This window comes from Phoenix dactylifera, chromosome 9 (genome assembly GCF_051530095.1).
Source record: "Phoenix dactylifera cultivar Ajwa chromosome 9, Ajwa_hap1_PhDact_Kaust_v1.1, whole genome shotgun sequence".
Taxonomy (NCBI): Eukaryota; Viridiplantae; Streptophyta; class Magnoliopsida; order Arecales; family Arecaceae; genus Phoenix; species Phoenix dactylifera.
In genome coordinates, this window is record NC_143198.1 from 1,600,621 (window position 1) to 1,621,311 (window position 20,691).

General features: G+C 38.2%; 2 protein-coding genes across 2 annotated transcripts; both read left to right on the forward strand.

Annotated features, from left to right (window-relative positions):
• Positions 1–4: 4 nt before the first annotated feature.
• Positions 5–4,843, forward strand: LOC103704561 (uncharacterized). The gene is made up of 3 exons (XM_008787913.6): positions 5–847; positions 933–1,597; positions 4,396–4,843. Exons 2-3 carry the CDS (start codon positions 1,312–1,314, stop codon positions 4,629–4,631), a joined length of 522 nt encoding a protein of 173 aa, XP_008786135.4. The 5' UTR covers positions 5–847; positions 933–1,311; the 3' UTR covers positions 4,632–4,843.
• A 7,987-nt stretch (positions 4,844–12,830) lies between these two features.
• On the forward strand, positions 12,831–19,048 carry LOC103704560 (calcium-dependent protein kinase 20-like). The gene is made up of 8 exons (XM_008787912.6): positions 12,831–14,076; positions 15,155–15,278; positions 15,523–15,666; positions 15,877–16,029; positions 16,392–16,507; positions 16,804–16,971; positions 17,946–18,176; positions 18,560–19,048. Exons 1-8 carry the CDS (start codon positions 13,570–13,572, stop codon positions 18,713–18,715), a joined length of 1,599 nt encoding a protein of 532 aa, XP_008786134.1. The 5' UTR covers positions 12,831–13,569; the 3' UTR covers positions 18,716–19,048.
• Positions 19,049–20,691: the final 1,643 nt, after the last annotated feature.

Consider the following 20,691-nt stretch of genomic DNA (forward strand, 5'->3'; position numbering starts at 1 on the left):
AGAAAGCACCTCTGAATCCTTTGATATCATTTTTTAACCAAGTAATGATTACATCTTGAAGCAAGCATTGGCTATTGGTAGAAGAACAGAAGATGCTGATAAACTAATTATGATCATCGACTGGGAATTTGTATAAAGATGGGCATTTGCGTCAATTTCCGTCATCAAATTATTTTTCATTAGGACACTCAGAGAAAATTAATCATGAGTTTGAAAAATTGTACGGGAAGTAGAAATTTTCATTTCCATATTTTTTTGTTAGCAGTATGGCATCACTTTTTTGGGGTAAGCAGTTTAAATGATGTTGATCCACTGGAATAATGTCCAGGGTATTGGGTGAAGATTTAAGACTCCATGTTCCTTGTTGGCTGCAAACGACTGATATAACCAAAGATGCCTGCCAGCATCTGACTTCCCTAGGAATTATAAATAATCTGCCCAAACTAAATACTTGTATCTTTTCCTAGCAATGCTTATAGGAGGCAGAGTATGAGAAAGCCAGAGAAGGTGTTGTTTGTGAAGTAGGAGCTCAGCTCAGGAGGAGGAGCCTGACTACCAAACAGAGAGGTGTGACTATCGGAACGATCCTCGGTTCACAATACTAATTGTGTAAATGAAATGAAAAATAACAATCATCTAAACCAATAAAATAATTTTATAGCTATTCTGATTAGGTATTTTTTGTTGCTTATACTTTCACAGAAAGAGAGCAAAATCGCAATAAAGAGAAAATTCTTGTGCATTGTTGGATGGGCGAACAAACATGAATTTTGGTGATATTTAGAAGGAAAAAGTATGCTAGCTGAAAGATACAGGCACCCTCTTTCAGATACATGATACTTAATCAGTAAGCATCACATAGTACATACGGCTAATAAAAACTTCTATTTCTCATCAGTCATCATAGCTAACCTGCCTCAATTTCGATCCAGGTTGGTCCCATTTAATGGCTCAAAAAAGAATTCACTTGGTATCTGTTGAATCCATCAACTCATTTGACTAATGATATGCGGATAGAAAAAAGCACTGAAATGCAAAATATCTTAAGACTTCGCTTGGATGGTATTATTTCTTGCCACTGGATGGATGAAACGATGGACGTTCCATTCCAAAAGATTACTTCCAGTCGATAAAGATCTGGTTCCAGCCTTCGACTCAGTCCACCTCGTCCCTCCTTCATATCTTGGAAAGACACTAACAGTTAATTAGATTTCACCCGTTATCCACTCAGAGGTGTCGGCCAGCAGCGCCTGCAGCGCCAGCGCCGCCAGCTATGAACTGCTGCGAAGCGTAATCGATGCTGCTTCCACGATGCTGACAAACATCTTCTTCCACTCCAAACCCGCAGCCTTGTCATCACGTTTAGATGCCAATGTCGGCCGCCGTAAGCACACCACAAGGCTCGGTCTCTCATGGAGAACGAGCAGAAGAAGGTTTTCTCCTCCTCCGAGTGGTGCCGCAGAGAAAGAAGAAAGCCAGTTCGAAATCGACCGGGAGAAGGCTCGGGAAGCGCTTCAGAAGCTCGACCAGCAGCTACAGACACTCTCTCAGGGGGAATCCCTTCCGAAGAAGCGGCCCTCCTCCTCTTCCCTCTCCGGTATTCATTTTATTTTAACTTCTCTTTCTCTGTTTCATAATTACATCCTCCGTTTCTTACCTTATGAAATTAACAAAGTCAGTCTTCATGACGCTGAATTCTTGAAGTTTAATTCCTTATTACTTGTCTTGGCTGGTTGGGTATTTAATGAAGGGTAATTTTCTATTTTGCTCCCTCTTTTTTTAAAATTTTCTGGGATTTTTTTTTCTTTTGCTACATATAGTCCATCCATATGATTTTTAGTAGTGCTCATGCCGTAATCCTTGTATAGTACAGAGAGGGGAAGGTTTGTTAGTTTGGACATTGGATTGGATGATTTAAATTGTAAGGCTGAAATTTATCGGAAAAGAGGGAAGGAAGAATATGAGCAAGACATAAACCCAGAGTTACACTCTGTACTCAAATTCCTTGAGAACTATATTTTTTTTCCCAAACAAAAAGTATAAAATTTTGCAATCTTAATGGTATAAAAAGAAAACTAACAATGATTTTGATGATGATATTATGATATTAGGGATATAGAATTTGATATTATATGGTTCATATATATATTATATTATTTTATGATTTTATATCATTATTGTTACTTCAGGGATGGCCCTAAATAGGAAATTGTGGCAAATGAGGAGTCATAAGACTGACCACAAGTAGTTGGACATGCTTGATGGCTATGGTTATGGTTTCATCATTGTCATGGTTACTGCTACTATTATCATTGTTTGATGTTTGTTATATATAAAATATGGAATACAAAAGTTTGCATTATCTAAAAGGTAGATAGAAAGTACAACTCAGGCATCTAAGTAAAACATTTCTTGGTTTATCATGTGGTACAAAGCATTGTGAGTAAATTTCAAGAAACTCAGTGTTAATTGATGATGATTAGTGGGAAGTCATGGAATTGTCAATAACTGGGGGCTGCCTTTATTTGCATGCAACTTGGAACAAATTCTAGCCAGCTTGATCATATATTCTATAGAACCAGAAACCCAAGAAAGCATTGTATGAGTTAATGATGGCTTAAAGTTTCTACTTATCGATAAATTTAAATATTGGACAAGGTATAAGATAAGATGATGATGATAGGTAAACTGACGACTTATATTTGGAAAGAAGTGCGTTCCTATTTGTTTGGAGTTGCTTTACTTGGACAAAATGAAGATCTATAAGAAGAAACCATGCAAGCCTATCTAGGTTTCCACAATTGTTTAGAGTTCTTATTAGCTTTCATGATCCTGAATGACAATGAGAGCGAGGGAAAAAGAAGATAGATAGATAGATAGATAGATAGATAGATAGATATAGAGAGAGAGAGAGAGGAAGGAGTGGCAAAGTGGAGTTTCTCTTGTGTATTTCGATATTATGGGGATGCATGGAGTACCCTGTGATAATCTGAAGTATCCTAACATACATTAAATGCCCAGGTCCGAGGCTTTTAATTGAAAAGAAGAAAAAAACTGAAAAAAAAACCTATTTTATTCATTGTTTTACATTAATTCATCTAAACTTAGGGACTTTGTGCATATCTATTTGTTGGGCGGGTAAAATCTGGAAAATCGACAGTATTGTGTGCACTTAACACCCAAGCGGCCATGTCTCTGTGGAATTACATAATCTTACAAGATCAAAGCACCAAATAGTGGATCCATCTTTTTTTTTCACAAAATAAGCAGAATAACAAAACAAAACAAAATGGATATGTGCCAAAACCTGTGCAATAGAGGAGGTTCACCAGTCTCTGTAGTTGTCAGGTCGAAGCCAAGTAAGCACTGAAAGTGAGGCAGATCTTGAATTAAATTAGTTGATCTATTTCAGTAATGTGATTCCTCCAAACTATGCTAGTCCTAGTCCACCCAAATATTAGAAATCTCTTTTTTCGGTTGGCCATATCATTACCAAGCTTCTTCATTGTGGATCCTCATTTTCTTGTCAAGAGCATACTTTCCCATACTAGCTCTTCTGGCCTCGATTCTTCACTGCCGTTCCTATAAGTAGGACATTTGTTTATTGATAACCTTTGAACTTGACATTCAACCACCAAGTTTTTATCGCCTACTTTTTAAATTCTCCAATGGCCTCGTTGATCTTATTTCTAATGCCTGATACATCATTTTTCTGGTACATATATATTTTTCTGCTTTCCCTCTAATTGTTAGTCTGCCATTTTCTTCTTCCTCCTATCATCCACATTCACCACTACTAGTGCTGAACTTTCTCGGGCAGTGCATTTGCAGTCTCTGCACATCATTCTTTCTGTACATATCCAATAAAACCAATGAAAATTTTCTAATAAATTTTAAGATCATTTCTTTTCCTTTCCCATTGGTTATACTGAGCCCTGTGGTTTCACTGAGCAATAGATAGCGGAATTGAACAAGCTCTTCTACATGAGATTTATGTTCTCGTTGTGCTGCTCACCTTATAAAACATGCATCATCTAAAATGTCCCTAGCGTGGCCCCAGCCAATTTTGCCACCTGATAATGCCTTTTGATCAGATCGGCACATCAGGAGTGAACCTTGGAGTGAAAAGGAGGGGGCTGACCACACCTTTTTTTCTTCTCCCATCAAAAAAAAAATATTCTTGCAGTAACAATACATATGGCCTAGCAAATTCAGAATAGCAGGAAATTAGGTAGGTAACTGGTTCGTTTATTAAAATAAAAATATTTCTTTGCTCATCTTAAGATATACTGCCATCTTGCCAAATAAATTCAAAATCCTGTCTTCTAGTGTATTTTGTTCACCTTTGCTGCCAGTTTACCTAATATTATGCAATTTCAATGTATGAAATAGCAGATCTTAATCTGGAAAGAGATCGAATGACCGGCATGAGGATTGATGAAATGCCTGAAATTTCTGGATCATACCTTTCATATATTGCGGTTGCGCTTGTCATACTTACCATATTCAACAATATAATTTTCAATGCATTCATAAAACCATCGGTTGACGGCAATGAGCAAGCTTCAAAAATTGAAAGAGTGCCTCTAAGAGAACCAGCAGAGCAGCTAATGCCACAGTTGACACAATGAGGTGAGCCACATTAGCCTCTAGCCAGAACTAATGTGGAGTGTTTCTGATTCTGTAAGAATTTTGACTTACTAGTCTGTCATGAAATCAAGCCAAAAGTTTTCATCTATTTCAGTGGATCTACATTTAAGTCCTTGTTGAGGAATGTGCAGTCTATCAAAAATATTCAACTGATTTTTGAATGAACAAAACCTGAAAGAATATGGTTCTGAAATTGCTGTTTGAGACATTGCTTTGCAATAATGTTAAGCTGATATTTGCATTATTTTTCCAGAAGGGACGTATCAAGCTCCATCAATCTATAATGCTAATGCTGCTTGTTATATCTCCTTTAAAACAGATTAAAATCTACCATGTATCATATTTAAGGCTAAGTAACCAAACTCTTTGATTTGGTTTGCGCACATATAATGGTTCAAAATTGTGTATGTATTTTATGCAAAAGAGCATCTAATGGACCTGTCAAGACCTCAAGATGGCTATTATTCAAACCATCGATTAGCTCATGAATCATCTCTTATTAGCATGTTGCATGTGCAATAGCCATAACTGTGACTATCTAGTCTCTTTCCAACTATTATATCGTCTTTAGGGGAACTAATTACCATCTTTTTATAAAATTTTAGAAATCCATACCTCAAATTTGGACCTTTCTCTTGGGTCTGTCCTCATCCAGCTAGATCCAGTTCAGAACATCGAACCAGATAAATGCTTGCTACTTGCTAGTTTCTATAAGCAACCCAAAGAAATCATATTTCAAATGAAACCAGTACCTTAAAATCTTTCTTTAAATCATAGTGCAAACACCATCAGTTAACTTCATCTTCATCTCATCATCTGTTCTGCAAATAAATCATACTTTATTAAGTCCACCCCTCTTGTTTTCACTGCTAAACAAGTGCACCAACCAAAAATAAAACTATAAGTATCATTTTTCATGAATGATAAAAGGCTGCGAGTAAAATAGGATCACAGCCATTAATTTCGCTAGTTGGTGGGGTCAAACTGGTTCATCTCTCACACACACACACACACACACACATATATATATATATGTGTGTGTGTGTGTGTGTGTGTGGGCGCGCGCGCCTGTGCATACATATATATATATATATATATATATATGTATTTATGTGTGTATGTATACATGCATTGCACGTGGAATGGTAGTAAGGCTCGACATGCTTGGACTGTGCTTTTGTTCAGCTGGAAATTTGGGTCAATAAACGCATATTTCCAAGTAGTATTTGAGCTGAGCAGAGCTTGTCCCAAATTTAAATGGCTCAAGTTGGACTTAGTTCCATATTTCACTTGCATTCTTTATTGAAATAATACAAAAAACCAAAGTTATATATATATATATATATATATATATATATATATATATATATAAGTTATTCCATTTTTTATAAGAATTATTTAGTTTGAGTAGTTAGATATTAATCTAATGATCAAAATATTAGAAAAATTCAACAATTAGACAAGAACTCCTGTGTCAAACAAACAAGCAGCAACTTCAATTCTTAACATGAGACAAGCTCTAAGTTGACTTAGCCGAAAATCTAGCACAAATTAAGCTGGCCTGAGCTTTCTTCAATTTGGCTTACTCTATTATTGAAATTTTGCTCTTCCAACATAAATTCTGCGTATCAACTGGCACATCGTACAGGAAACATGACCCTTCATTTCTAATCGAAGATAAGGTTTCACCTTAGGATTTGCCAAAGAAAAAAAATCTTCGAGAGCTCAATTATATCAAGCAATCACCTCCCTTGTATTAAACTAATTCCCAATTCAAGATACCAACCTTCTTGTCCCACATTGCTATGCGAATTTCTAGGGTGCACAAAACCTGCTCCCAGAGGTATCATTTTTGTCAACTTGGTAGGTGCTCCAACCTAATTATGCTTAAAAAATTATACAAAATTCATTGGTTTTTACCGTGATTATTTTTTTCCTGAAGGGCATTCATGTCTTTCCATCCACAGCCGCTTATGTTGGTGTTTGGGTAGTTCTAAATACACCCCCCCTATTGCTCAGGACACCCCCCAAAAATTAAAAAAAAATTAAATACTCTCTACACCCCCCCATTTGCTAAGGACACCCCTAAAAAATTAAAAATTCCTAAATTACCCCCACCCTCCCCACCCCCCACCTCTGCCTCCTCCTCCTCCCCCCTCCTCATCCTCCTCCTCCCCCTCCCCCTCTTCCCGCCCACCTCTGCCTCCCCCTCATCCCTCTCCCCTCCTCCTCCGCCCCGCCTCTGCCTCCTCCTCCTCCCCCCTCCTCATCCTCCTCCTCCCCCTCCCCCTCTTCCCGCCCACCTCTGCCTCCCCCTCATCCCTCTCCCCTCCTCCTCCGCCTATTCACCCTCCTCCTCCTCCTCCCTCCTCCCTCCTCCTACTCCTCCACCCCTCTACCTCCGCCCCCCATCCCCATCCCCTCTTACTCTGCATCCCCCTCCGCCTTCTCCCCCTTCTTTGCCTCCTCCTCCACCCCCTATTTCTCCCTGCTCCCATTCCTCCTCCTCCTCCTACCCCTCCTCCCCCTTCTCCTCCACCTCCCCCTCCTCCTCCTCCTCCTCCACCTCCCCCTCCTCCAACTACCCCTCTTACCCCTCCCCCCTCCGCCGCCTCCTCCCCACCCTCCTACCCCTCCTCCCCTCCCCTCCGCCGAACAGAAGGATTCTGTTCGGTTGAGGGTTGCCGAACAGAAGCCTTCTGTTCGGCACTGGATCGCCGAACAGAAGCCTTCTGTTCGGCACCGTTCAGCCGAACAGAAGCATTTTGTTCGGCGATCCAGTGCCGAACGGAGCACGAAACGGAGGAGGAGGAAGGGGGGTGTACTGAGAAAATTTCAAGGGCAATATGGTAATTACACTAAAGGTTAGTTTGGGTATTTTTTTTTTAATTTTTGGGGGGTGTCCTGAGCAATAGGGGGGGTGTATTTAGAACTACCCTTGGCGTTTTAAGATTGGAGCTTGCAAGAAGACCCAACACATCAAGCTCCCAAATTCCCATTTTGCCCTTATCATCTTGTTTCTTCTTTTTTTTTCCTTTTTTTTTAGGGGCATCATGGGAAGAAAAGAACAAAATTTCTTAGCCAGGCAAAGAACGAGCCAAGGATGAAGCACCCGCTTTAAGCGCAAAAAAAAAAAAAAGAGAAGAAGAAGAACGAGCCAAGGGGCATTGAGGGAAGAGAAACAGAACCAATTGGTCCGATCTCAGGAGAGATTACGAGTCTTTGGCCTTCGTGTTCAAAACAATTCAATACGATGGCTGTTGATTTCTAACTTATTTTTCTCCAAGTTTCGAGTTTTAAGACTCCTTCCTACCTTTCAAGGACGAAGTCAAGGGTTCTTGTAGGATTCAACTAAAGTTTCTGTTGGATTCTTAGATTGAGCAGTCTATTTAGGCATAGATCAAATCAATCCGGCCAATTTCTAAGGAATATTCAAATAGACTCTAAATTTTCTTTTAGAAAATCATGTAGGAGAGTAGGTCTGTTACCAACCAACGGCCGGCTTCTCGAAGACATGTCAATCTCATTGATAGCCACGTCAGAGTTTTTGGGACAAAACCATGGAATTTTAAGGTGAGATGTTGGACAACTTATGTGGCATGACGTTTTCTTCCAGTGGCATGGCGTTATGACACAAACTGAGTAGGGTTCAGTAGTTATTTTAAATGGGATTTCCTCATGGGAGATATTGGCATCACTGAAATCTTGATATTAGCCTGGAGAACAAGTTATCCTTGGTTGTTCTTGGGAAAAATATTTGCATGGGACCGCTGGCCTCCATTTGTTTGGTCAAACTAAGGATAAACAGGAATTAGTGCTCCCATAGGATATCCCTAAGACCCCTGTTATCCTCATTCTTTTTGTGCCAGTTGATCATCAAAAATAATCGTGAAAAGAGCATACTTATCTTTTCCAACAAAAAATAACCAATATATGTCAATTGTATATTATGATACTAGATGATTAGATGATGATCAAAATATTTTATCCAAGCACAAATCAAGTTTTGTCCTAATTTTATTCTGGCACCTACTATACCCACCAAGGATAACAACATAATCCAAGAATTGCTTATCTGGTTTCCAAAGCCAAGGATAATGATATGGGAACAAGTATGACAAACAAATGACCGTTGGCAGATTGAATTCAGAGTTCAATTGTTCTAAGCCACTTCGGGAATTCAAGATATGTAGCAATTGTTCAACAGGAAAAAAGAAAAAGAAAAAGAAAAAGAAAAGGGAAAGCATTACTAAAGAGCAATGCTAAGGCAACTCGTAAATGTTACTTCAGGGAGAAAAAATTGCTCAGCAATCAGCAGCTTTGGAGCTTTCTGATAGCCCTCTGTGGAGTCCGGATTCTTTCAAGTTTGGGGACTGAAGTTGAGGATCCAATTCTACAATCAAAGCTCTCTGTATACTGCATGCGAGATGGTAGTGATGCATCGAAACGAGCTTCTATCCCATGTGCAGCATGGGTTCATGAAGGTTAACCACGGGCAATTATGGGCTTATGATTAGATTTGAGTGAATTTGAACTCTTAGTCTAACGATGACGCCCGAGCTTAAATGGAGAGAACATATAAGAATCCATGCAGGCGTGTGTTTAATCTGCCGAGGAGATCTTGAATACTTATATAGGATTAAGAAATCCAAAAAATAACTTTTGGCTAGCCATTTTGGATGAGGTTCCGAAAATCGGGCCTCAGATTAACTTAGCAATGTGCTCTGTAAGGCAACTTATTTTTCAAATATGGTGATAGGGTGGACCCATTCCCAGCTCGGTCCTTGTCACTAATATGCATGGAGTTGGCTTCCTAAGAAAATAATGGGTTGATAAACTGTTTATTATCTCATCTTTTTCCTTCAGTTGAATCGTTCACTCCCTATGTCCCTAAAAGCAAATAAAAAAAAAAAAGGCAAGAAAGAAAGAGAGTAGGAACAGGAAAAGGACATATAAAAGCTCTACCTCAGGTGGCAATTATGGCGAGTCGTTGCTGCTTCTTGTCGATAGATGGGGCTCACAAATATCTTCGTGCATAATTAGAGCAGTGGGTCCTTTCTTTGCATGGGTAATCTGGTGTGCTTCCTCTACATCTAAGTAATCTTATTGGTCTCAGCATCTCAGGTTCTATTTGGACAAGTCGTCATTTTCCGATGGTGTTACCGGATTATGGGTACTGTAAGTCCCACAAAGTTAGATTTCTTACATTAATATGACTTAGATTTTGCTGCATGATTGGTTTATAAACAACTTTTCAAAGGTCCATGGGATGGATTTAATATAATCCTGCAAGGGTGCATGCTATTACTTCATGTATCCATTTCTTGTGGACTTGCAGGCCCTACCCTTTTTGCGAGCCTTGCATGTCAACGAGAAGATACCAACTGAATTGGTTTTTAGAAGTGGATACATCCAGTGATGCTTTCCATCAATATGATAGTTTAATTGGTCATGCTGAACTGCAGCAGCAATTCTCATCTCATCTAAATTTTGTTTACTTCATCGAATCTAATAGATTAGAATTTTTCAAAGTGTGATGTGTCTGGGTTTCTTCTCACTAGTTTCCTTTTAGACCTTTCCAAGTCTAACCTTTTGCTAGAAGTCTTGGATCTGTGGAGCTGTCTTTCTCGTAATAAATTTTTTTTTTGACTTGTTCAAAAGAGAAAATGTCAAGCATTCTCATCTTTTATTTCTCTATGGTTCTTGTTTGGTGGCTTCGTGTAGCATGGAGGCTTATATATTAATCATTAGAATAAGTATAGTGACAACCCCTCAACTTTGGATGTATCTCATATGCACCCCCTCAACTTTAAAACATTTCAAACCAATCATTTAGATTTCCATATCGTTCCAAAGCAATCCTCCAACTTCCCAACCAGCTGATGTTGTTGGCCTATCACTGCGAATTACCAAAATACTCTTGCTTTCTTCGGACATCTATGAATATCTCTGGACCATGCGGATGAGTAGAGGAGTTCGGAGTACTTTGAGATCTGGAAGTAGTTGATTCTTAACTATAAGCTATATACTAAGGATGTTTTGTTCTGCAAGCAGATGAATTAAGAAGTTTGGAGTGCTTTGAGATCGATATGATGGATGATTCTTAACTATGGACCATATATTAAGCATGCTTTGAGATCCACCCAAGTGGATGAATGAAGAGATTCGGAGTGCTTTTGAGATCCATGTAGTAGGCGATCCTTAACTATAGTTCATATACAAGGAGTGCTTAGAGATCTATGAAGGTTCGGAATGCTTTGAGACCTGCACCGTGGTTGATTCTTAACTATGGGCCATATATGTAAGACACTTTGAGATCTATGCAAATAGATGAATGAAGAAGTTTGCAATTTTTTAAGATCTACATGGTGGGGGATCCTTAACTATAGGCCATACACTAAGGATGCTTTTAGATCTGTGCAAGGGGATGAATGAAGAGATTCAGAGTGCTTTGAGATCCACATAATTGGTGGCCCTTAATTATAGGTCATATACTAAAAGTGCTTTGAGACCTATGCAAGCGGTGAATGAAGTTTGAAGAGGTTTGAGATCTGTGCATTAGATAATTCTTAACTATGAGCTATGTACTAAAGATGCTCTGAGATCTATGCTGGTAGATAAATGAAGGGGTTTTGAGTATTTGAGATTTGTATGATTGGTGATCCTTAACTATGGGCCATATATTAAGGATGCTCTAAGATATATGCTTTAAGATCCGTTTCACACGAATGATCCTTTGAGACTCCACCTCATTTAATATGTATTAAGGGTATTTTTATCCTACTACTGTTTTATACTATCATGTGATGGTCACGTCTTATTAATCTATTGACGAAGATAAATGGAAGGTCCGCTTTAAAATAATTTGAAAACTTGAAAGATTGATTTGAAATTTTTAAAGTTGAGGAGGCATCGCCGAGACAAATCTAAAGTTGAGAAAATATCACTATAATTTTTTCTTAATCAATTTCTTATTTTTTTATACGTTGTTATTATTGTTAGTACATCCTTAACTATCCAAAAATTTACAATAACTCATATTATATTTTGTGGAGAAATAAATTGAGATATGGAATGGATATTCACTCCATATTTTGGTTGTTGAATTCCAAATAATGCTTTTGCTTTTCTCTTTTCCCTCAAACTTTTACTTTGCTCCTTCGTCAAGCAAGGATGATTCACGCTCTTACCAATAAACTTTTTCTTGGCAAACTATCCAATGTTATTAGAAATTGAGAGATTTTCATATTATATCAAGGACTGTAAGGTACCAAAAGAGGACTTGATTGCAAACATCTCAGATAATTAAGAATAGAGGGGCTCATATATTATAACAAATACAAAGGGTTTTCAAGGAAGAAATGGATATTTTTCTGTCTTTTCCCATAAAACGTATCTGATAAAGTACAATTGTTTTGCTCGCCAAGCTCAATGGAAAATAAGGGGCATCTACATAAGCTCATTTTGTATCAAGGTTTCAAACAGATGCCCGATTAATTTTGCTAAAAAAATTTACACATGCTCAAAAATTTCTCTTTAATACTCCTTCAAAAGACACTTCGACGGTAGGGATAATCTGTAACTCTTCTCATATAATTTCTGCATCCTCATAAATTTTTTATTTTATTTGGGAGCCACTACCTTCCTATATACTCAAGGCCAATTTTAATGCTTGTGTTAGGGAGAAAGGTGCTTTTGATTGTGTTAGAATTTATAACACAATTGCTCCCATGATGAAAATATATAAAGTGTGGAAAGGGCTAATTTATGCTATTCAAATAATGCAAGCGACTAATATTTAGTTGAAAGGAGCAAGCGACTAATATTTAGTTGAAAGGAGATCCTTAGTTATTTATTCAATAATTTTTTCATCCATTATCTATCAATATTAAATTTCATCCTTTCTTTTTGGATTGCCGACTATTGTTGTGTTTATTATATATATATATATATATCGATGGAAGTCAATAGATGCTATCTTATATGATCGATTATATTGGATCACAATTCTAGATTGTATCTTTTTGTTCCTTATTTTAGATATATTATTTACTGATTCTTGTTAACTTACTTATGTTCGTTTGGTTTAATTCATCCAATTTATTCAATTAAAAAAAGAAAAAAAGAAAAGAAAAGAAGAAAAAAAACATCTTTAAAAGAAAGCCGCTGTTTTAGTTTCTACCAAATGGGAGGGTATTTGTTAACCGGTCAAAAGAAAACATTCATGGCTTCGTATCGACATCAATGAGGAAGACGAGTAGGAGAGGGCATTGAGTTTTTTCAAAGAGAGAGGATTTTATTCCTGGTAATTTTTTATCATTTTCTCCTCTTTCCTTTTTGCTGCAAGAGAAGAGAGGGAGAGACCAGATTAGAACAGGAAGACTCTTGGGGAGAGCTTTTGACCCTCTCTTCTCCCCCAATCAATGGCGGAATCACACTCTCCTACATCGCCTTCTCCTCCCAAACCCTTTCCTTTCGTTCCGTAAAACGCCCTCCAACCTCTTTCTTCTTCAAACCTCCCTTCCATTTCCTTCCATCGCACCTAAATTTAGGAGCTTTCCAAATTTTTTCCTCCTTGCATCCCTTTTCCTCTTCAATCTCTCAGAAAGTTTCGATCTTGGTAGAGTTTTCGGGGAAAAAAAAAGAAAAAAATCTCGTCTTGAGGAGGGTTGAAGTTTTATTTCTAGATTCTAGAAGGGATTGCTCGTGACTAAACTCGACTTCTGGCCGGCTTGTAGCAATCTCAAGGAAATCTTTCTTCTCTCTTGTCAATAGTCTTCTTATCTCCGAACACGAGCTGGGTCAAGTTCCTCTGCCCAAAGATCTTGAAAAGATTGGATCTTGGCGAAGGTTTCGTCGGTTTTCCATAGTAAAGCCTTGGAAAGATCTGATTTTTGACCCCTCCGGCTCCTCGATTCAATGGGAAATTGCTGTGCTGCTCCAGCGGCAGGCAAGAGGAAGCCGAAGCAGAAGAAGGGGAAGCGGCCGAACCCCTTCTCATTGGACTACAACCGGTCCCCCACCCCCGCCGGGCCCAAGCTCACTGTCCTGAAGAACCCCACCGGCCGGGACATCGGCAGCCGATACGAGCTCGGCGAGGAGCTCGGCAGGGGAGAGTTCGGAGTCACCTACCTGTGCACCGATAAGTCCACCAGCGAGACCTTCGCCTGCAAATCGATATCAAAGAAGAAGTTGAGGACCGCCGTCGACATCGAGGATGTGAGGAGGGAGGTGGACATCATGAGGTATTTGCCCAGCCATCCTAATATAGTGAGCCTCAAGGACACATACGAGGATGATAACGCCGTTCACCTCGTCATGGAGCTCTGTGAGGGAGGGGAGCTTTTCGATCGGATCGTCGCGAAGGGGCACTACACTGAGCGGGCGGCAGCGGCAGTCACCCGGACCATCGTCGAGGTCGTGCAGGTCAGCTTTTTGTGCTTCAAGATTAATTTTGTGTCTCTGTTTCCAGAATCGTGTTTCAGCCTTTTCTTTAACATCAGCATATTCTGTGAATTATGTGGTAATTCGTATCTTGTTAGAATTTTATGTTATATTTCTCGCCAAAGATGTAATCTTGGTGAGTAAAGACTGTATTAAACGTTACTTGGAGTTGTAACTCTACTGTTCATTTAAAAGTTTGCTCTCGAGACTCCTTCTCTTGTATATATAATTTAAATTTGTGGGGTATTCTGAATCTTTGGCATCTCCTTTGGATTCTCGCTGTGACATGATCTTGGTGAGTAAAGGCTGTATCTGTTAATCTCTGGCAAGCCATTTAATTCTTGCCCAGAACCAACTTTCTGATTTAGTTAATGTTTTTCTAGGAATTTAAGTTAAATTTCTCTTTATGAAATGATCTTGGTGAATGAAGACGGCATGTTGAGATCCTTCAGAGAACAATTAATTTAGGATAAGAACTGATTTCAGCATCACATATTCTTTTTCCTTAGGTTTGTAATCAGTTTTAAAGTGGCTTTATCCAATCTGGTGGTTGCAGAAGGTTGGTTTTGTCTTGCATAAAGTAGTTGTAGAAGGTTGATTTTGTCTTTTCACGATCGATTGGTACTATGTAGAAAAGCCAGGTGTAATATATTTTAGAGATTCTTCCATCACTTAGAAAGGTTGTGTCAGCTCTGATTATGCCTGTGAACCTGAAACCTGAGATCTCGAAGCTCGTATTCTTCATTCTGTCCATCTGCTTCTTTACACTATTATCATGACTTTTTTCCTTTTTTTCTTGTATTTAACATCTTGAGCACATGGACTGCAATTGTTTAGTTCACAAGATTTGATTCAGTACTTTGCAATATTATGAACCATAAATATTAGGCGTCTGCCAGAAAGTTTCCATCTTTATGAGTGATTCTACACAAATGGCTCTCCTACTCTGTGAGTACTCATACTGTGTGCTGCAGGATAGGTCAGAAGCCCCCACCTTTTTGATCTGATTTAATTTAGCTAACATGGTAACTTGTTTTTACTTGTATTGTGCAATTAACAGATGTGCCACAAGCATGGGGTGATGCATCGGGACCTCAAACCAGAGAACTTCTTGTTTGCTAACAAAAAGGAAACATCCACACTGAAAGCAATTGATTTTGGGTTGTCAGTATTTTTCAGACCAGGTACATTAGTAGGATTTCTCTTTAAAATTGTATTTTGCATATCTCTCCTTCGATAGACAATTAGTTGCTATTAATGCATAGAAACTATGCTCATGATTCATGTTAATTCTTGATGGTCACAGTGCCTCTTCACTATCAAGTCACATCGTGCACAAGGGATGCCATTCATAACTCATAAGCATCACTTTGCATTATCAACCGTGCACTTTTCTGTGCTTTTGTTGATCAGCAATTTTTCCTCCAGGTGAGCGCTTTTCGGAAATTGTGGGCAGTCCTTATTACATGGCTCCAGAGGTTCTAAAACGAAATTATGGTCAAGAGATTGATGTTTGGAGTGCAGGAGTGATCCTTTATATCCTGCTTTGTGGTGTACCACCATTTTGGGCAGGTATGTGTTTAGGTGAAAGGACAAAATGCTGCAAATGATGACATGTACTATATGAAAGAGGATACTAGAATACCCGACCTGTTACTGAATTTCAATTTGTGACTATCTGCTTTGCGACTCAAAAATCTGATTTACTGAAATTCAAAATGGAGTTTGATGTGCATTTTAGGTGTTTGTAAGAATCATCTGTGGTTTCTTGTTGCAATGCAGAAACTGAACAGGGAGTAGCACAGGCGATTATTCGCTCCGCTGTAGATTTTAAAAGAGAACCATGGCCGAGAGTTTCTGACAATGCTAAAGATCTTGTCAAACGGATGCTTGTTCCTGATCCTAAGCGGAGGTTAACTGCTCAAGAAGTTCTTGGTAATGTCTAGTGGCTGTTCTATAATTTGCACATTCTTTTTAATCTCCATGTGATCCAATAAAATCTTCTAGGTATTTTGTTGTGGCATTTATATTAAAAAAGTATCTATGGTAATAACTTTGATGATGATAATATATGTTTATCTGGTTCTGCTTAAACCTCACTAAATACAGTGTGAATTTACCTTTTTCTATCGGTGGTTATCAATTGGGTGTGATTTCTCATCTGAAATGAACCAGTTATATTTATAATTATCAGTATTTTATTCGATGTTATTTTTCTATGAGCTATTCAATTCCAATTTCCAAAGGCATATATTATACGCATACTCAAGGCATTTCCTGGCATTTGCAATTTTCAGATCATCCTTGGTTGCAGAATGCCAAAAAGGCTCCAAACGTTAATCTAGGTGACACTGTTCGATCAAGACTCCAGCAGTTCTCTGTGATGAACAAGTTCAAAAAGAAAGCTCTTAGGGTAAGATTTCACTCATTGCACCATATGAATGCTAGTTCTATCTTTTAACTTGTGAAAATTTTGTTCAATTTTGAGTTTGCACATCATTATTATTTGTCATCATGATATGTGACAAACCGGGCTATAGACAAGTGGTTGTACCCCTCCTTCAAATGGAGGTTCCAGGTTCAAACCTTTTATGATGTTTCCCCAAGTGTTTGACCTGGGTAATTCTCAGGTCATTTCCTTGACAGCATACTCCATGCTCAGATTCAAAATGGCAATTGTTGACATGTTTGGGACCTTCACCATTGCAGGTAGTGGCTGAGCATTTGTCTGTGGAGGAAGTAGCTGACATAAAGGAAATGTTTCAAAAGATGGACATAAACAACAATGGTAGAGTTACATTTGAGGAGCTGAAGTATGGTCTTCATAAGCTGGGACACCAAGTTCCTGATTCAGATGTTCAGATATTAATGGAAGCTGTAAGCAGTTGATCTTATTGTTTTCTTTGTCTTTCTTTCTTTATTTTTTTTCATGGACACTATTTGAATCCTTCTATCCTTATGCTTGCATTAAGATCTGGAGTCAATATCAGATTGTGGGTTCCAGCGATAACATAGTATCAAAAAGTGTTGTTGAGTATCTTAAGCTATTAGCATTCATTTTGTTTTTTAACACACTTTTCTTTAATAAGCAATGCTCGGTTTATGTTCTAGCATCGACAGATATACAAGCCCAGACCGGCTAAACATAAACATATGCATCCATATAACAATGTGCTAACTTGGGTATGATATAGCTTTTTCTGGCATGAATTTTTCACAATATTTTTGCTATTCTCGTGTAATTTTTTTTTCACAATATTTAATTTAAATGTTTTTATTTCCAAACATCTTTTTGGCCAAGCTACTGTTCTTTAAGTGTGGATGTGTTACCCAACAGTGTTCGAAAAAGGAGAGGCAAAAATGTCTTATCCGAATCTGGAGATTTTTCAAAACATGTTTTACTCGACATTTTGATTATTATATGTTTTTGATTCCCTGTGTGAGGTGGAGCAGCGCTAACCGAACCACCAGCACCTAGCTGTGATTCTAATTCTTGTTATTGAAACCATAACCATTTTAGCAGAATGGACATATGTCTTCATGTAAAAGCATTGGCTTGTCAACTCCCTTCAACTGAATAAGTAATGTGTGGCTGTTTGTGTTTCTTAATTCTCTTATATTTGGACAACTTGCTGCACTAAAGGAGTACATACGTGCTTCTAATATCCTTTTCTGAATAAGAGTTTAGTTTATCTGAATCATCAGTCTATTTTACCACCTTCTGAATGCCATGAAGGGAAATGTTGTGTTATAATGGTTTCGGTATTGCTTTTTATTTGCTTTGTTAGCTTCATCAGTTTGTGAAACTATTTGTTGGTTGAATTAAACACCAGCTTATTATGCTGTTATAGGCAGATGTCGATGCGAATGGGACCCTGGACTATGGAGAATTTGTTGCCATGTCAATTCACATAAGAAAGATAGGAAATGATGAGCACCTGCACAAAGCTTTTGCATATTTTGATAAGAACAGGAGTGAGTATATAGAAATTGAAGAGCTCAGAGACTCCTTGGCTGATGACTTGGGTCCAAATCATGAGGAAGTTATCAATGCAATTATCCATGATGTAGACACAGACAAGGTCGGTGATTATCTTGACTTGAATTCTTCTTAAGAATGTCCTATTTTCCAACTTTCCATGCCACTAGCTATACTGAAAGGCTTCCTTTTTCAAAATCTAAAGGTAACCTTGATCATGAAGGTCTGTGCATTAGCATCAGATGATGATACTATATAACCATAATCAACAAGCCTTGTTGCATGGATTAGCTTAAGGAGTCCTCTTTCATTCATTCATGTCAATAGCTTCCTACTTTTACAATTTTTTTGAAACAATTTAAACAAAGGAGATGGCATCAAGGAAGTCCTATAGGGTCTCAACTTAGGGGCAAATAGTAAATCACATGGAAACCTCAGAATGCTTCTTTTGATTTAAACAAGCCTGATGTTGGCCTTCTTTCTTAGGATGGGAGAATAAGCTATGAGGAGTTTGCAGCAATGATGAAGGCAGGAACTGATTGGAGGAAGGCATCTAGGCAGTATTCACGTGAGCGGTTTAGCAGCCTCAGCTTGAAGCTGCAGAAAGATGGTTCCTTGCAGCTAAAAAACGAGCATGGATGAAACGAGAAGACAATGCAGATCTTGTGAATTGCATACCAGAAAAGTTACCTCTTTTTTTTTTTTTTTGGTGTGTATATTCTTTCTTAATTTTCTTCTTTGCATTTGGGACTAAAATTCTTTCTACTTTTTTCCTGTTAGTAGGTGATGGGTGAGGTTTGTGTTTTTTAATCTTATACAACTTGCTGTATGTACTGCATTTCAGCAGAGAATGTCTTAGAAAAAGAAAAGAGGAAAAACAAAGACAAAAAGGGAGCTAGTAGAGCTCTTGATTGTAAATGTGGATGTTCTCTCAGTTTAAGCTCACAATGTTGCATGACTCGGCTTCTGATTGCATCCACTTTGGCAAGAATTTTATTTGGACTCCAGTCTTTCTCTTATCTTTCAGCCTCTTATCATAGCAACTTCTTGTTTATGTGGTTTACTGAATACTGCCTTTATCTTTAGACAGTGGTCCAGCCTGCGGCACGCAAGCTGGTCGGTTATTTTAGCAGTGGTAGGTTGGCGGTTGAAACTTGAATGAGGTGGTCCAAATATGAGGTGTTAAAGAATCCTGGGGACTTGGTCGTCAAAGGCTCCCGAGCACAAAAGCAACACGAGGGGTGGTGGGGACGGAGTCTGTGTTGAATGCTGCCATTTTTTGACCAACTTCCTTTGGAAGCTGAGAATTAGGTGAGACTCTGGACTTTTCTGTTACCATTGATGTGAACTATGCTCTTATGTATTGCATAAAATATGATTTGGTGTAAACTTTAACGGTAAGATAACATCTTACTCTGATAATTACGTATGCTCTGAGCAAATTTGACTGTTTATGGGGAAAAGAGTGCTTTGATATGTGAAGACAGACTTGAGAGTTTTTCATGGATTCTCTCTCTTGAAGCTACCTTAAAGTTAATTAAAGTTAATTTTTCATCATTTTTTTTTTTTTTGCATTTTAAGTCCTAAATCTTCTTGAATTGCACATTGATTACTCAAAATTATATAATTATATATGAGTTCTTGAAATGACTTTGGGGCTATTGAAATTGCAAAATGACTTGTATTACAGTCTTTGACCATCTTTCAGCTTAAGGTAGAGCCTAATTTTTTGGTACATAAGATATAGCTATGAATATATTTTTTTTTTCTTGATTCAAAACTAAACTAATGGGTTCTCATGCTAACTTCTTCTTTTTTTTTTTTTTTTTTTTTTTTTTTTTTGGGGGGGGGGGGGGGGGGGGGTGCATCCTCCAAGAAAAGGGGTCACCCTCTTTTCTTGGACAGTCAACCATGTCCACCAATTTTAGGGCATTTTTGTTAATGAGTTTTGTTTCTGGCTGAAGGGTACCAACTGTGGTTTCATAAGCAGCCTTCCTCTTCTCTCTTTCTTTCAAGGATGACGGACAATATAGTGTGTGCTTGTCATCTAACGTGTCTAGTGTAAATTTTAAAAGTTCTTGAGGTTACATCTACTGATCTTTCTACTTACTCATACCTCAAACAAGCTCAATGCTCGTAAGAGTAATGCACTAATGCCAAGAGGAGTCCAAGTAGTATCTTCTCCTGCCCAATAGAAAGCAGTCTTGATTCCCGTTACTTTTGTGATCTCGAGATAACAAAACACTGTCCTTAAAATTCAAGAAAACCAACATTTGCCATCTCAGTGTTTCGATTAGGCATTTAAATTGATCATAGCAGTCTAATCTAATTGATTATAGCTGTCTTCCTGTGAAGTGATGAATATCTATTCAATCCTCAGTGAATGAGTTGCTGAGGATTCTCTGTGAGCTATTGCTCTCACCATTTTGAAAGAAGAATCTCATTGAGAAATAAATCAGGATTAAGCCATCCCAATCTCTCAATCATGGAAGAAAAATCTAAATCTATGAATTACTATGCACATTAAGATCATACTCCTCCGGACTTATGCTGACAAAAGTTACAGCACATATGAACCACATGAACCTAGTGCCATAAAAAATAGAGGAGATATTCCT

Excerpts from the sequence above, each read along its gene's own strand:
- LOC103704561 (XM_008787913.6), top strand. The coding sequence starts at position 1,312 with ATGCTGACAAACATCTTCTTCCACTCCAAACCCGCAGCCTTGTCATCA. Across the intron at positions 1,598-4,395 it reads CTCCTCCTCTTCCCTCTCCG|ATCTTAATCTGGAAAGAGAT; the intron begins GTATTCATTTTA and ends ATGAAATAGCAG.
- LOC103704560 (XM_008787912.6), top strand. The coding sequence starts at position 13,570 with ATGGGAAATTGCTGTGCTGCTCCAGCGGCAGGCAAGAGGAAGCCGAAG. Across the intron at positions 16,508-16,803 it reads TCAAAAAGAAAGCTCTTAGG|GTAGTGGCTGAGCATTTGTC; the intron begins GTAAGATTTCAC and ends TCACCATTGCAG. Across the intron at positions 16,972-17,945 it reads TTCAGATATTAATGGAAGCT|GCAGATGTCGATGCGAATGG; the intron begins GTAAGCAGTTGA and ends ATGCTGTTATAG.